The 16,432-nt window shown below is 35.1% G+C and overlaps 1 protein-coding gene across 8 annotated transcripts in view; it reads right to left on the bottom strand.

Moving 5' to 3' along the window:
* The window catches only part of TANC2 (tetratricopeptide repeat, ankyrin repeat and coiled-coil containing 2), a 362,852-nt gene that overhangs the window by 220,975 nt on the left and 125,445 nt on the right, over positions 1–16,432 (bottom strand). For 5 of the 8 annotated variants that reach the window (XM_041724731.1, XM_041724730.1, XM_041724733.1 and 2 more), the window contains one exon: positions 4,481–4,663. In XM_041724731.1, the coding sequence (XP_041580665.1) occupies positions 4,481–4,663 (183 nt within the window). The remainder of the gene's footprint in view (positions 1–4,480; positions 4,664–16,432) is intronic. The other 3 variants (XM_041724735.1, XM_041724737.1, XM_041724738.1) reach the window with 1 other exon arrangement.

The raw sequence follows: 16,432 nt of genomic DNA, 5'->3' as shown, positions 1-16,432 counted from the left end.
GAAAAGCCAATTTAAAAATACAAGACCACAGAGATTATGTTAGTCTTTGTAGCTGATTTATTGCAATGTACTCATGATTCTGTAGCATGAGTAAATACTGCAATTTGATATTCAAGTACAATTGAATATCAGTACTTGAGGGTTACTCTCCTGAAAAGAAAAAGGGCTTATCTACAGTAATTAAACAAATTTCTTGAAGATCACCTTCCAAAAGCTCAGAACTCATATTTAACATAGCTGATAGAAAGTCATTCAAATTTCTTTTAGAATTATAATAAATGTGGCTAACATTTATTGACTACTTATTCTTTGTCAGACACTGTCTTATGAGCTTTATATGTGCCAAATCATCCAATGCTTGTAACAGTCCTATTAACCTTATTTTAGAAGACTTCCAGCAAATTTGCCTAAGTTTATACGGTTAAGAAATAGCAGTCGAGGCCCATTTTGTTCTACTGCCTCGTGAGATTTTAGATTTTATGTGTGGTAAAAAAATATAAACATCATAAAAAAGTACACAACAAAATTTATGTCATCCCTCTCCCAAGCTATTGAGTTATTCTATCTTCACATCACCATCATATATATGCATCTGTGTATGTTTGTGTGCCATACAAATGGATTACTATTAGTGATAAATATTTAGATTTTAGTTTTTTAGTATACATATATATACACATATACACATACATACATGTTTCAAACTTGCTCAAATTAATTTTTAAAATAAACTGTGCAATAAAATTTCTGTCAAGGAGTATGTATGTTACAATTTTTAAAAAAGATTTTATTTGAGAGAGAGAGAGAGTGTGTGTGCACCCAACCTGAGCTAAAATTAAGAGAGGCTTAACCAACTGAGCCACCTATGCACCCCTGTGTATTACAATTTTGATACATACTATCAAACTGCCCTACAAAAAGGCTGCAATGATTTAATAACCCTACCAAAATTGCAAATACTCATGATCTATCTTTTATTAACTTTATAGTGTATATAATAGGCAAACAGTATAAACTCAATAAGGTTGAATGAACTACTGGCACTCTCAATTATCTATATTTTAAGAAGGATGCTTAAGGGGCTTTAGGATATTACGAACAAGAACATCTTGGAAAGCACTAAACAAGAATCTAGAGAACTGGGGCGATACGATCACCACTGTAACAGGAGCCAATAGTGTCTCTGCGTACTCTCCTCCATACCTCCCCAGTGCACAGCAACATCCAAATAAGTCAAAGGAACAATGAGGCTTGCCCAACCTTAGGTTTTCCAGTTTCCCTTTATTGCTTAAATCATTTGTAATATATCTTCTGTAACTTGGAATAAAAAAGTCTTAATTGAAAAAAAAAAAGTCTTAATTTATACACCAAATGAGTCATTATCTATACCTGTGTGAAGGACTAAGAAAAATATGTTAGGAATACGAAGGTTCTATAATAATGATAGGAAAAAGTTAGTTATCCCTTCACTACATCTCGAAAGATTAAAAAAAAAAAGATTTTTTCTTACCACTCTATTAACTTATTAGAAGTTAAAAAGATTTAAAGATGAAGAACACAGATACAAGGTCAACAAACATAACATACTCTAGTCCGTCATATGCCATTCTTTACATGTTTGCCAACAAGATCTAATTAAAAGGTAAATCAAATCATATTACTTCCCATTCCGGCTCTGCTTAAAATCCTACAGAGTTAGATTCATTACCATGACCTAAAAACTCTGGTTTCTGTCTGCCTCCTCAACTATTTTCTACTGCTCTTCCCTATGACTTGTTCTGCTGAAACTAACCTGCCTTCTTTCCATTCCTTGAACATGCCAATGCCGCTTTCTGCTTTAGAACTTTTGTTCTGGCTGTTCCCTCTGCTCAGAAGGCTCTGATCCCAGATCTTCCCACGACTGGCTTCTTTTTGTAATTCACACCTCTGTTCAAATACCTCCTGTTCTTACTCTCCCTGATGACTCCACAGAAAGAAATCCTACCTCCACTCCACTCTCTCTCCTTCCCATTTACTATTTTATTACCCTCATATTACTTGTCACTATCTAAAATTTTTCAACACCCTGTTAAGTACGTCTAGAGCAGTGTTTGGCATATTACGGGTCCTAAACAAATATTTGCTGAACAATTAAGTGAAAAGCACAGAAAAATAATAAGTAAACTACTTTGACTATAGAAAAGACAGGATATAAATGTTAGAAAGTCAGAAATAAAATAGAATAAGATGACTAATCTGGCCCTATTTACTCAGTTTGGTTGGTAATATGAATACAAGGAATATAAGGTAATTGGAAGTTTAAATGCATGGAAATGGGTAAATCAGTAAGTGCAGTCCTAATGGCTGGATTAAATTAATGCATTTTGCTAAAAAAACATTCTCTGGAGGACATTTACTTATGGTCAGCAAATCTTTCTCTATTCAACTTTCTTTTTAGTTCATAACAAAATATAATTGAAAATGGAAAGATAACTGATAAATCTACTAAGTAAGGTTTTAAATTTAAATTTCAAAGTAATTTCATTCTAGGTTAAACCAAAAAATTCCTATCATCTGCTTCACTCGGCAGAAAAATGCCCACAGGAAAATGTTCATGGCATCCTTTTTCAGGAGACAGATTTCTCTCATTCAGAAATTTTACAGTGTATCCTCAATCTCCAAATTCTTAGGCCTTTGACAATCCTTTGACAAATAAAACTATTTGACAGCATGCAAATACTTCAAATATTAAAAAATTAAAACTGAATAGTTCACACATGTAATTAACCAAGTATGCCTCTTATTACCACTTCCCTGTCTCACCTCTGTGATATCAGGCATGTAATTGACTTTGTTATTAAATGTACTTATCTTTTAATAAAGTTCCCTATTTAAGTTGAAGCTTAAACTGGGATAGGCCAATGGGATAAAAAAAAGTGTTATCTTCAAAACTTCGGTGATCCAGTTTATTTCTGCAAGGAAATTGAACTTTTCTTCCTACCTCTTCCGAAGTGTGCTAAATGAAACACATCACTTGATAGCCATCTCATATTTGGTTATTTGTATTTTCACTAATCAATAATATCTTAAGCTGTAAGAAAAGGGAGACATTTCTATGCAAAGAAATTTTATTAAAGTCCAACCACATAAAATTTATCCTATTTTTAGATATCAGAGGGAATAAATATTTCAGTAAAATGTTACTAGGCTATTTTACTGATTTTTATCAAATGACCCAAGAATCAAAGTAGACTTTGACTCATTATTTGAAGAAGCCTAAAAACAATAAATATAAGAGGAATGACTTATGCCTTGTAAAACTAAAGAATAAAGAAATACTATTATTTTCATGAGAATTATGAACATTGTAAATTTTTCATTCAACACTGATACAAAAGTCTAAAAATTCCATTTTCCCTTCTCTCCTGTTTTCTTTTGAATTGTCATATAATAATCAATCCTCCGGGATCCCTGGGTGGCGCAGTGGTTTGGCGCTTGCCTTTGGCCCAGGGCGCGATCCTGGAGACCCGGGATCGAATCCCACATCAGACTCCCGGTGCATGGAGCCTGTTTCTCCCTCTGCCTATGTCTCTGCCTCTCTCTCTGTCTCTCTGTGACTATCATAAATAAAAAAAAAATAAATAAAAAATTAAAAAAAAAAAATCAATCCTCCCCCCTGTTCAGCTCAGTGCTAGACATATAGGAAGCAGTTAATGTATCCTTTGAGAATGACTTAGTTTCTCACCTCTAATCACTCATAATCCACCAATATTCAGTCAACTTAATGACACCAGATATATACTGATAACGTTAAAAGAAACTTAAGAAAGCGACCCAGGCTTATATATTTTCACATGTAAGTATCATTCAACACATTAAAATTTCTTCTCTGAAAAGCTTTAAAGGACAAAAGTTCATTTAATAATTAAGACACAGTTTCACACCTAATCACTTGATCTGAATGGGTAACATATATTGTGAGATCATACTAAAGTCAATGCAATCCACAAACTTATGAATTATATTAAGTACCCTAAGAAGTTGGAGGAATGTACAATGGGAGAGGAAAGTATCTAAATCAACTTTTAGAAATAGATATGAAATAGATTAGGATTAAAAAGAGAATACATGACTGATGAACTCTGAAGCTCTTATTCTCTTAAAATTACAATATCTTCATCTGTTAATCTGACATGAACAAGCTGATAAATGAAATCAGAACAACAGTGTATTCTGGCAAAACTAGAAGTTTCCTGAAAGCCTAGAAAAATATGTCCACAACAGATGGATCACTTAGGAAATAAATACATCAATCTGTCAAACGGAGTACTATTTTAATTCCCTGAATTAAAATCAGTAGGAGTTCCACTTTCCAAGAGTCTGTGACATTAGGAAGGCCAAAGCAGAAAAACCTAAAGATGCATATAAACATATCTGATATGACCTAAAGTGGCATGTTAGGTTTCCTGTTAAACATACTAAATTTAGGTAAAGTCCTTACCAGTTAACTTCTTCACAGGTTGGAGCCGAACACTGATAGACTGATGTGTGAGTAAGGGGGAGGATGGAAGAGAGCGAGACATGCCCTCCATAATCCGAATGTGCTGCATACCTTCACTCACGGGAAGTGGTGGAACGGCGTAGTCTGGCTCAAAAGCACAGTCGCTTTCTGTGGAGATGCCACCTGTTAAAATAGAAAGGGACAGAATAAAAGAGCTGGTCAGAAAAGATTCTTCCTACTCTGTTAAAATTTACCTTTTAACATGGTTCAGAACAGCATATATCCATGTTAAATTTCACTGTAAAAAGTCAAATAAGGTATTTTTCAACACCTACATTCATTTCTGTACTTATTGGACACTCAACACCAGGTTTAGCACTAGGAAATTAAATCTAGGTAAAACAAGGTTCTTCCTGGTCAGGGGCCGACTGCCTCATGAACGACAGTCCAATAAAGAAAAAATTAGGGGGGTGCCTGGGTAGCTCACTCAGTTAAGTGTCTGTCCTCAGCTCGACTCATGTTATCAGGGGTCCTGGGATAGAGCCCCACATCATCAGGCACCCTGCTCAGCAGGGAGCCTGCTTCTCCCTCTACCCCTACCCCCGCTCATGTGCACGTGCGCGCTTGGGCTCTGTCAAATAAATAAATAAAATATTTTTTTAAAAATTATGGTACAAAAAAAAAAAATTATGGTACAATGCAGTAAGTGTTACAATTAGAGCACTGGTTTTCAGTTTTTTCCTTGATAAGAAACATGAAAGAAGATATTCACTTGCTTGATAATCTAATATGTGGAATTGCTAGTACGATCAATGTAACTCTATTTCTTACCCCTTCTCAAGAAAGTATGTGAAAATACAAGTAGGTAACACTGACATTATTATATGGTGATTTTTAAATCTGCTTTAAGACCTTAAAAAGATTAAGTTATATGCTGTTCATTTCTACTTATACACTGCTGACTTCTACTTCCAATAATGGCAGGTTACACACTTCAAACCAACTTTTCCCTAAGAAAAACTAGAACAACGTATATGTTTTAAAATCTTTCTGAAGGCACTAAAAAGTAAATAGCATGATGAAGGATTATAAAGTTAAAAAAGGGCAGCCTGGGTGGCTCAGCGGTTTGGCGCCGTCTGCAGCCCAGAACGTGATCCTGGAGACCCAGGATCGAGTCCCATGTTGGGCTCCCTGCATGGAGCCTGCTTCTCTCTCTGCCTGTGTCTCTGCCTCTCTCTCTCTCTCTCTCTCATGAATAAATAACTAAAATCTTTAAAAAAAAAGAATTAAAAAAAATAAAGTTAAAAGAAAAGGCTGAAGCCTGGCATTTGGGGTTACTTTTTACTTAGTGGCATGAGAGGCTAAGAAGGTATTGACAGTTTTAAAGAACGGAAAGGATAAATAATGAAATGCAGAAAAAAACAAGATGCAGAAGGGAAGCTGGTAAAACTCCCAACACTTTTGTTTAGAAGCCCGAAGGGCTACACTCTAGGAGTATGAACCAAAGCTAGTCTGTTCTTTTACAGGAATAAAGCTCAGTTCCAAATGTCTACCACAAAATTAAATTAAGGCAATCCTGGATTGCTAATGCCTGCCAAAAACTAACACAAATCTTCTTAGAGGGACACAATATCATCATAGTCTCAAATTACTTTCACAATTTTTCATACACAATATCTAGCCCTTAATTAACAAAAACAAAGAGGTAAAATGATATGAATAAGGTAAATCAGAAAGACCACCTAAAAGAAACAGTCTCACAAGGGATAGAGATTACAGAGCAATCTATGCCTCATGGCATAGAATTTAGAATAGTATACTTAACATCAGAAAGATTAAAATAATTTGAAATAAATTTAACCAAGCAGGTGAAAGATCGGCACAGTGAAAACTGTAAGACTGAAAACTAAGAAAAAGAAACTGAAGAATAAGTGGAAAGATATCCCAAGTTCATGGACTAGAAGAATTAATATTGTTAAAATGTCCATACAACCCAAAGTCATCTATACGTTCAATGGAACCCCATCAAGATTCCAAGAGCATTTTTTATAGAAGTAGAAAAAAGCAATTCTAAAATGTATATGAAATCACAAAAGACCCTAAAACGCCATAGCAATTCTGAGAAAAAAAAAAAAAGGAAGGCATCAAACTTCCTAATTTCAAAGTATATTACAAAGCTATAGTAATCAAAAGAGTTTGATGGTAGCATAAAAACAAACACACAGAACAAGAGAACAGAATAGAAAGCTTAGAAATAAACCCACACATATATAGTCAACTAGTCTTTGACAAGGACATCAAGGATACATAATAGGGAAATGACAGTCTCTTCAATAAATAGTGCCAGGAAACCTGAATAGTCACATGCAAAAGAATGAAATTGGATCTCTACCTTACACATCCACAAAAAATCAACTGAAAAATGGGTTAAAGACTTAAAACATAAGACCTGATAACATAAAACTCCTAGATGAAAACATAGGAGAAAAACTCCCTAAAACCAGACTTGGCAATGATTTTTTGAATTTGATACCAAAAGCAGAGATAACAAAAGCAAAAATAAGCAGGTGAGGGGCAGCCCGGGTGGCTCAGCGGTTTAGCGCCACCTTCAGCCCAGGGTGTGATCCTGGAGACCAGGGATCGAGTCCCATGTTGGGCTCCGTGCATGGAGCCTGTTTCTCCCTCTGCCTGTGTCTCTGCCTCTCTCTCTCTCTCTCTCTCTCTTTCTCTCTGTGTCTCTCATGAATAAATAAATAAAATCTTAAAAAAAAATAAGCAGGTGAGACTACATCAAACCAAAAGGTTCTGTACAGCGAAGTAAACTACCAGCAAAATGAAAAAGCAACCTATGGAATCAGAGAAAATATTTGCAAACCACACATCCTTAGGGATTAATATCCAAAAATACATAAGGAACTCATCCTCAGTAGCAACCCCCCCTCAACAATAATCTAATTATAAAAAAGGCAAAAACCCTGAATGAGTATTTTCTAAGGAAGAGATATAAATAGGCAACATGTACATAAAAAGGTGTTCAACATCACTAACCATCAGGGAACTGCAAATCAAAACCACTATGAGACATCACCTCACACCTTTGAGAGGACAGCTATTATCAAAAAGTCAAAAGATAACAAGTGTGGGCAATGATGTGGAGAAAAGGGATCCCTTGTACACTGTTAGTAGCAACATAAACCTGTACACGCCATTATGTGAAAGAGCATGGAGGATCCTCAAAAAATTAAAAATAGAACTACCATATGATAAGCAATCCTACTTCAGAGTACATATCAAAAGGAAATAAAACTATCATCCCAAAAAGATATTTGCACTCCCATGCTCACTGATGCATTATTCACAGTAGCCATGATTTGGAAACAACCTCAGTGTCTGTCAACAGGTAGAGAAGAATATGTGATTTTACACACAAACACATACACATGAATAAATGTTATTTGGCCATAAAAGAGAAGGAAATCCTGCTACTTATAACAACATGGATGAATATGGAAAACATTATGCTAAGTCAACTAAGCCAGACACAGAAAGACAAATACTGTATAATCTCAGGTATATGTAGAATCTAAAAAACAAAGTCAAATTCATTGTAAAGAGAGGTGAGTGATGGTTACCTGGGCTAGGGGGAGAGGGAAAAAAAGAGATGCTCTTCAGTAATTAGATAAATAAGTTCTGGAGATCTAATGTACAGCATGGTGACTACAGCTAACAATAATAATACACTATATACTTGAAATTTCCTAAGTGAGTAGATCTCAAGTGTTCTCTCACACACGTACAAAATGGGTAATTGTGTGAAGTGATGGATAATTAGTGTGATGGTGGTAATCAGTTCACAATATATACATTTATCAAAATGATATGTTATATACCTTAAATACATACAATTTGTATTTGTTAATCATACTTCAATAAACCTGGGGGAAAAGAGCAGAAAATTTTAAAAAGCAAGCATATGGTCTTCCCTGAAATGATGATAATGTGGTCTACACTGAGAAGTAAAATTAAAGCAGTGTCTCACTTCAGGTTCCCAATTGTGTGACAGTTGTAATTTCATCATATGCAATTTCAACTCATTTTAAAAACTACTGTGTTATATCATGCATTATAACATAACTAGTATCTTATTAATGGCAACTTATGCAGCTCTTTCTATAGTATTTCTATAGATGATACATATAGAATTATTGGGCCAAAGTGCTGAGAGTTTCTACTGAGAAATACTGACTAAATGCTGTATTAAGTCTGTGTAGGGGCACCTGGGTGGCTCTGTTGGTTGAGTGGCCAACTCTTAGTTTCAGCTCATTTCATGATCTCACGGCTCATGAGATAGAGTTCCAATGCGGGGCTCCGTGCTCAATGGGGAGTCTACATGAAGACTCTGCCCTCCCACCACTCATTCGATCTCTCTCACTCTCCCTTTCAAATAGATAAATAAATCTTAAAAAAAAAAAAAAAAGTCTGTTCATGTTGCATATTAAAAAAAGCAGGGGAATAGTATGCTTAGTACTTGGAGAAAATAAAAGTTTAGAATTCTAGCAAAGAATTAAAACTATGGAAATAAAAACTCAACAGATTAATTGAAAAGCAGATTAGACAGAAATCGGGGCACCTGTGTGGCTCAGTGATTGAGTGTCTGCCTTTGGCTCAGTGTGTTTTCCCGGGGTCCTGAGATTGACGCCCACATCAGGTTCCTCGAGGGGAGCCTGCTTCTCTCTCTGCCTATGTCTCTGCCTTTCTCTGTGTGTCTCTCATAAATAAATAAAATCTTTTTAAAAAAAAGAAAGAGAAAAAGAAAAACAGATTAGACAGATATGAAGAGATAATTAGTAAACTGGAAGGTAAAAAGTTTGGGCATCAAAAGACATTGTATCAAGAGTGTGAATGGGGGCCTGGGTGGCTCATTCAGTTAAGGGTCTGCCTTTAGCTCAGGTCATGATCTCAGGGTTCTGAAATCAAGCCCCACACCAACAGGCTCCCTGCTCAGCAGGGGAGTCTGCTTCTCCCTCTGCCCCTTCCCCCAGCTTGTGCATGCATGCACACGTGCTCTCTCTCTCTTGCTCTCTCTCTCTCAAAAAAAAAAAAAAGTGTGAAAAGACAACACCTAGAATGGCAGAAAATATGTGCAAATCACATATCTGAAAAGAGTCTAGAATCCAGACTATATAAAGAACTCCTACAACTCAAGAACAAAATGACAATGCAATTTAAAAATAGGCAAAAGATATGAATAGACATTTCTCCAAAGAAGATATAAAAATGAACAAGCACATGAAAAGGTACTCAGCATCATTAATCATTATGGAAATGTAAATCAAAGTCACTATGAGCTATCACTTTACACCCAGTAGGGTAGCTGTTTTAAAAAAGAAAACAGGGATCCCCGGGTGGCGCAGCGGTTTGGCGCCTGCCTTTGGCCCAGGGCGCGATCCTGGAGTCCCGGGATCGAATCCCACGTCGGGCTCCCTGCATGGAGCCTGCGTCTCCCTCTGCCTGTGTCTCTGCTTCTCTCTCCTCTCTGTGTATTCTCATGAATAAATAAATAAAAAATTTAAAAAAAAGAAAAAAGAAAACAGACAACAAAAAAGTGTTTGTGAGGATGTAAAGAAGTTAGAATCCTAATACATTGCTGGTGGGAATATAAGATGGTACAACTGCTGTGTAAAACAGTGTGCTGTTCCTCAAAAAGTTAAACACAGAATAACCAGCCATCCCACTATTGTGTGTACCCAGGAGCAATGAAAACAAGTTTTCCAGCAAAAACCTGAACGTGAATACTCATAGCAGCATTATTCACAATATCTAAAATGTCATGAACAGGTGAATGGATAAACAAAATGTAGCATATTTATATGATCGAATATTGTTTAGCAATAAAAAGCAAGGCCTGATTCATGCTACCATATTGATAAACCTTAAAAACACCACGTTTAAGTAAAAAGAAAAAAAAATAGCCACGAGAGGTCACATGTAAGATTCCATTTATATGAAATGTTCAGAACAGGCAAATATAGAGAAAAAGTAGACTAACAATTGCCAGGGACTACAAGAAGAAGGAACGAAAAGTGACTGCTTACAAGATATAGGATTTACTTTTGGTGTGATGAATGCAGTAATGGTTGTACAACATTATAAATGTATTAAAAGCCACTGAATTATACATTTTTTAATGATGAATCTTACTCAATAAAATTTATGCAGATATTTACCATCTACTCACATATTTATTAAAACCAGAAGCCTAAAAAAAAAAAAAAAAAGCAACGGAAGCCTAGTAAATCATTGTTAATTTCTTCCTGACACATCCCTTTCCCAACAAATGCATTAGAAGTTCTGCAGACTATCAATATAAATAGATTTCAAATCACCTATGCTTTTTCCATTTCTCCTACCATTACCAGAGTCTAAATCACTATTATTTTCCCCTAAACTTTTCTTGGTAGAAATACAGAATTTATTCCTTATCCTTGGAGCTTAGAAATTTTACCAAGATTTTCCTTTTTTCTTCTCATTAGTCTCTGGGTCCTTTCTTTTACTATGTTGACTAATTCTTCTCTGTCAACTGTCCTTTTTTTCTTTCTCTGGAACTATGATCAGATGGATATTGCATCTCCTAGACATATTTTTGAAGTCTCTTTCATAATTTCTAATCTTTGGTCATTCTTGAATAGACTCAAGACTGATTTTTATGGAACTATGGTATTTTATAGGTTTACAAACAAAGAGCCATTAATATAATTTCCTACCTGAGGAATCCTTTTGTTGAGAAAAATCAGCATTAGATTTTTTAAAAGCAATATATCTAGAAGAATGCATTTGATTTAGTGAAGCTCCCTTCTTCACTAGTTCCAATATTAAAACTTGGCTGATAATTTTAGAATCTAATAATACTCCTTAAGGAATAATACTGCAATTAGCCCAGTCTGGATGTCCTAGTTTACTTTTCTGCTTAAAAATATTTTCTTCCATCTTCTCTGTCCTATAAATTGTGCTTGAACTCATTGTAGCTATAGAGAAAAAACTAAAAATATATATTTCAAGTAAAGAAAAGTATTGGTAAGCATTTACAGAATTTGGCTATATGAGCCAGTTTTTCTTGAGTAACTAGCAACCTCAAAACTCTCAGCAGTTTACATTTACTTTTCTCATGAGTCTGCAGATTCACCATAGGTCAGCTGATCTAAGCTGGGCTATCAGGTTCAGAACTACTCTAATGAGTCTTCAATATTGGGCCTAGTCACTAAAAAGGCAGTGAGTATGTGGGGCTGCTCTTAATGGTAGATCACAAGAGTGTTAAGTGGCCAAGTCAAACCAGAGGAGATTTAAGACCTCTGTTCACTGATTCCAATTGGCCCACTTCAGTGGGAACTACTGAAAAGTTGCACAGCAAAAGGAATGGATATCTAATTTTGTAACAGGAATAAAGTGAAATTGGGAGTCCAATTTACCAAGCATGTAGGATGATATTTACTGGTATTCCAAATTATTCACCTTCATCCTCTACTTTTTTTTTTCCTACCACTTTTCCTGCTTCATTCAACCAAATAAAAGTTACTGAAATAATGTGATGAAAATATGGCAGAATAAAATAAACTGCTAAAAAAATTCAGTTATGTTGGATACCTGGTGATTAAATGTTCAAAAGCTAAACTAAGAAAGCACAAGGATATCAAGTAGGTGGACACTAAAGAAGTGTTAGGAGTAATTATAATTCAATAAAAATTTCAGTCGCTATTAAGTCTTATATTTAATATGGATGATTAATAGATATTAAAGTTCAAGTTAATAATAAATTCTTTAGCCAAATGCAGTATTTATACTACAGAACAGCCTTCTAATTTTTCAAGTTACATGAATAACCACAAATAAAACTTACAAATCAAAACCTCTAGCATGATACTTCATTGAACTATACACATGATTTGTGAATTTTTCAGTTTACATATTATACTTTTATAAATGTTTATCTTTAAAAAGCATAGTGAAAAAATAGCCCCTATTTACATATTTTAGAAACAAAGGGTGTTTGCCTAAGTTACTTCAAACATCCTTTTATCTCAAAGCTTATAATCACTCTGCAACTTGGCAATATTCTCACAACAGATCCATACATTAGGCAGAAAACCAGCATAAAGAAATACAATAACTAGAACAGGATCATGTAGTCAGACACCATGATTGCCTCTGTAGAGAATTCTAAAGAATCTACACACACACACACACACACACACACACACACACACAAAACCTGCTAGAATAAAATAAGTGGGTTAGGCAAATTCAAAGGCTAAAGAGTCAAAGTACAAAAAGCAAGTGTATTTGTACATTCTAGCAGTAAGCACTTGGAAAATAAAAAATTTAAAAACCATAGCATCAAAATAGCATCATTAGAAACAATGAAATTAATCAGGAATGAATCTGACAAAATAAATACACAGACAATATTTATATGATAAAAGCTGTAAAACACTGATGAAAAATCAAAGACTTAAATGGAGAGATATAATGTGTTCATGGATCTCAAGATTCCCATCATTATGATGGCAATTCTCCTCAAAGTGATCTATAGGTTTGAAGCAACTCCAATGAAAATCCAGCAGGCAGTATTTTGGTGAAAATCAACAAGCCGATTTTACTTTTTTAAATTATTTATTTATTTATTTTAAAGATTTTAAGTTAAAAAATAAATAAATAAATAATAAAGATTTTAAGTAATCTCTACACCCAACATGGGGCTTGAACTCACAACCCCAAGATTAAGAGTCACATGCTCTACCAACTGAGCCAGCTATGCACCTGATTTTAAACTTTGTGTGTAAAAATTTTTAAAAACTAAGACAGACAAAACAATTTTGAACAAGGAAAAGCAAACTTTGAAGTCTCACAGTACCTAATTCCAAGATTAACTGTAAAACTATAGTAATCCGGAGGATGTAGTACTGACAAAAGCATGGACACAAAATCAATGGAAGAGACTATAAAGTCCAGAAAAAGGCTCATGCAAATATAGTCAACATTTTTTTTTTTTTGAGAGGGAGAGGTAAAGACAGGGTCCCAAGCAGGCTCTCCATGCCCAGTGTAGAGCCCAAAACAGAGCTCAATCTAATATCCTGAGATCACTACCTGAGCTAAAATCAAGAGTCAGACAATTAACCGACTGAGTCACCCAGTCATCCCAGTCAACTAAATTTTGATAAAAGTGTATGGGCAATCCAATGTTTAAAGGATACTCCTTTCAACAGAAAGCTTTGGAACAACTGACTATCCATAAGCAAAAAACAAACTTAGACCTAAACCTTTACTATATACAAAAATCAGGTTGAAATGGATCATAGACCTTATTGTAAAACCGAAAACTATAAAACTTCTAGAAGAAATGATAAGAGAAAATCTGGATGAACTTGTGTCAAGGAAAGATTTACATAAAAAGAATTGGTAAATTGGAATTTATACATATTTAAAATTTCTACTCTTCAAAAAGACACTGTTACAAAATGAATAAAAATAATACCAAGTGAGAGAATACATTTGCAAAACACATATATGATAAAGGACTGGTATTTAGAACGTAAGTAAAACTTTTTTTTTAAGATTTTATTTATTCATGAGAAATACACAGAGAGAGGCAGAGACATAGGCAGAGGAGGAAGCAGGCTCCTTGCAGGGAGCCTGATGCAGGACTTGATCCTGCACTCCAGGATCACGGCCTGAGCCCAAGTCAGACGCTCAACTGCTGAGCCACCCAGGCATCCCTAAGTAGAACTCTTTTAATTCACAACCAGAAACTACTCCAATTTAAAAAGTTGGAAAAGATTTGAATAGACATTTCATCAAGTAAGAGATATGGATATCTAATAAACACATGAAAAGATACTCAACATCACTAATCATTAGGGAAATACAAATTAGAGATGTCACCTAGCGGAATGGCTAAAATTAAAAACAAAATGCTGACAAATCAAATGCTGGGAAGAATGAACTAGAACACTTATATATTGGTGGTGAAAAGATAAAATGGTATATAATGCTGGGAAACATTCTGGTAGCTTAAATATAAACTTACCACACAACCCAGGAATCCAATACCTAGAAATCTACCCAAAAGAAGACACACTGACCCTACCCACACACCATCACCACACAAGCACACAAATAGCAGACCTATTCATAATCTCCAAAACCTGGAAACTACCCATATGTCCACCAACTAGTGAATGGATAAACAAATTATAGGATATACCTACAAATGAACATTATTCAGCAATAAAATACATATGTAAAATAAAAAAAAAGAAACCCAAAAAATAGATGAATCTCAAAAGCATTAAAATATAAGAAGTCAGAGTCAAAAGGATACATACTGTATGGTTTCATTTATAGAATATTTTGAAAATACTACAGTAACAGGAAGCAGATCAACAGCTGACAGGGATTGGGGTAGAGGAAAGGGATTGGCTACAAAAGGGTATGATACAACTTTTACATGATGGTGGAAATGAGCTATATTTGATTTTAGTGATAGTTACATGACCATATGTTTGCAAAAATTCATGGTATTGTAAATTTAAGAGAGGCAAATTTTATTACATATAAATTAAACTTCAATAAGCTGACTTAAAAAAAACCCTATAGTACTTTGTGATAATATACTGACTGTATATAGTTATAAGTTATAAACTTTTCTGATTGCATGCTTTATTTCACTAAAGACTATTTTTCAAAAGTATACAGAAAAAATAACATAGGTGATAAACTAGCCCCTACAACACTTATAGACATATAAAAGATTATATACATAATAACAATGCATAATTTGTCAAAGGGCTTTCATATACTTTCTACAACAAAGGGATTTGGCCTAAACTACTCCTAAGGACCTTTCAAGGCAAGATTTATATCACTGTGCGTCTCAATATTCTCACATGTTCGTGTATTAATCAGAAAGGAGATACAGGAAATTTAATAACTAATACAGAATCATGTAGTCAATTAGCAAACAATTAGAACTCAAAATCCTTACCAGAGTTATAAGCCCCACCCCCCACATCTGGCCCCACCTACTTAATTTTCTGATGCCATCACTTTCCACTTCTCCCCCCAGTTCACAACGCTTCAGTCAACTGGCCTTCCAATTCCTTGCTCTGGCCAAATTTATTCTCAACTTCAGGCCTCTGCCTGTTTCTTTTGCCCAAATTGCTGAGTCCCAGTACCTCTGCAAAGCTGGCTTTCCTTTGTCTGAAAGATCCTAGCTTAAATATTCCCTCCTCAGAGAGGTCTATCAGGACTAACCCTAAAGTTACCATTCACTTTTTCTACCACTTCTCATTCTATATCACACAATCCTATTTTATTTTCTTGATAGCACTTATCATGACCTGAAATTATCTGGCTATTTGTCTCACTCCTCTAGAATGAAAGCATCATAACAGTAGAAATGTTCTTTGCCTTATTTATTGTTCCTGCCCTTTGGTCTGGTTGAGACCTGTGTACTAGGATCACCCTTGGGTGGCATACCTGACTCAGGCTCCCAGTTTTCTGTGGGGGCCCAGTCTGGCCCTTCCATCTGCCTGGGGTACTCTGCCCTAAGGTTTCTTGTCAATTTTTTCTTCTTACTGTTCTGATCTTAGTACAGAAAGAACATCTCTCCATACAGAGGCTTTACTGCACTGACTAGAATCCACAGATACAGTTGAAGAAAAGCAGTGATAGCAGACATTAGAAGGAATGCTTTCAGCTTTTCACTACACTGCATAAATGAGATGCAAATAGAAGGGAATCTTAATGAGATAAACTCTCTGAATGTAGTCTATGTGGAAAAGCCTTCAGAAGGAGCACTAATCTTATTGTGCAGGAGAAATCATAAAGGAAAAACAAATCATGAATGTAAGAATTCTAAGAAAGCCTCCAGTAATCATTATTTTCTTCAGAGACATG

This window comes from Vulpes lagopus, chromosome 12, assembly GCF_018345385.1.
Source record: "Vulpes lagopus strain Blue_001 chromosome 12, ASM1834538v1, whole genome shotgun sequence".
Taxonomy (NCBI): Eukaryota; Metazoa; Chordata; class Mammalia; order Carnivora; family Canidae; genus Vulpes; species Vulpes lagopus.
The sequence above is the reverse complement of the archived record's forward strand: the minus strand, read 5'-3'. Positions and strand labels throughout refer to the sequence as shown.